At 36.1% G+C, this 1,456-nt stretch overlaps 1 protein-coding gene across 1 annotated transcript; it reads right to left on the reverse strand.

The window, feature by feature from the left end:
* Positions 1-630: 630 nt before the first annotated feature.
* LOC111913851 (histone H4) lies at positions 631-1,075 on the reverse strand. The gene has a single exon (XM_023909561.3). The coding sequence runs from the start codon at positions 1,027-1,029 to the stop codon at positions 718-720; it is 312 nt and encodes a 103-aa protein (XP_023765329.1). The 5' UTR covers positions 1,030-1,075; the 3' UTR covers positions 631-717.
* Between the last annotated feature and the right edge of the window lie 381 nt (positions 1,076-1,456).

The following is a 1,456-nucleotide window of genomic DNA, read 5'->3' on the forward strand; positions in this document are numbered from 1 at the left end:
ACCATGAAAAAACTTTGAGTTCTCATCTCCCTCTATAGATCACTTAACCTTCCACCTCACCTAAAAGTTGTTTCCTTTCCTCAAGTAATTTGAGTAGATGAGCTACCATCATCAACAGAACAATCAATGATTTTTAACCGAGGCTAAAGATTACGCAACAAAACATAATTTTTTTTGTACGATTATGCCAATCCCAGATTCTATTTTTAATAAACTTAAATTTGTTTTTAAAGACAAAAAAAACTACTCCACGTTTGATCAACCATAAAATCATCAACTGCACCACGAACCACCTCATCAAACCCCTCCATATGAAGCCAAGATTTATAGAACTTAAAAGAAATCGGACTATAATCAACCGGGAGATCATGTAACAGGAAATGATCAGACCATTTTCTATCTAAAACCGTGACCTCCAAATCATTTATCCTGTTAATATAGACAGGATCATCAATCTCAAAGTATTTATGTTTTTGTTGATCAATAAGTCCCTACCTCTAGGTGTTCTATAATGTAACTCATTTGTATTATCGTATTAATTACTTGTATAGCTTTAAACAATCTTTGCATATAACACCTACAACTCTAAAAAAACAAACTAAATGTCATGTATTTCATAAAGATAAATCATTCAAGAAAATGAAGTGCTCATTAACTGATATTATACTAAGAGATTTAGTTACATAAATTATAACTTCATAAATCCAAAAATTCCATCTAACCACCAAACCCGTAGAGAGTACGACCCTGGCGCTTCAAAGCATAAACGACATCCATGGCGGTAACAGTTTTCCGGCGAGCATGTTCGGTGTATGTGACGGCGTCACGGATGACGTTCTCAAGAAAGATCTTCAAAACTCCACGCGTCTCCTCGTAGATTAAACCACTGATACGCTTAACACCTCCTCGTCTAGCCAGACGACGGATCGCCGGCTTGGTGATGCCTTGAATATTGTCCCGGAGAACCTTACGATGTCGTTTTGCTCCTCCCTTTCCCAATCCCTTGCCTCCTTTTCCTCTTCCTGACATCTCGTAGACAGAAATTTCTCTGGTTTTGGTTTTTGTTTGCGTTTGAAATCGGCATAGAGGGTTTTTGTATATAAGGCGGAAGAAGATTTTGAGATTTTGGGAGGTGTAGTTTTAACCGTTGGATTAGGGACAGTACGAAGAGAATAGAGCTGTAGGATTAAAATCCGTGTGATGAAGAATAAAAGCTTTTGATTGGTTTAGCTTACTAGCGCCGGATCATGAGGCTGGTTTGGACTTTGTACCATACGTTTAAGTGTGAATATATTTATTTGCGTAGATTCAAAAAATGGTTATTTGTAGAATATTGTTTTCTTTTTCCGTTTTTTTTTTTTTTGAAAGAGAGCTTTTTTCTGTTTAAATCCCAAAGAAAATGCATTTGCAGGCAACGTTTTATAACTTATAGGAAGAGATAATGAATTGAAACTTG

Source organism: Lactuca sativa, chromosome 5 (genome assembly GCF_002870075.4).
Source record: "Lactuca sativa cultivar Salinas chromosome 5, Lsat_Salinas_v11, whole genome shotgun sequence".
NCBI classification, from domain to species: Eukaryota; Viridiplantae; Streptophyta; class Magnoliopsida; order Asterales; family Asteraceae; genus Lactuca; species Lactuca sativa.

Bases quoted from the DNA above. Each gene is read 5' to 3' on its own strand.
- LOC111913851 (XM_023909561.3), bottom strand. From the start codon at position 1,029: ATGTCAGGAAGAGGAAAAGGAGGCAAGGGATTGGGAAAGGGAGGAGCA.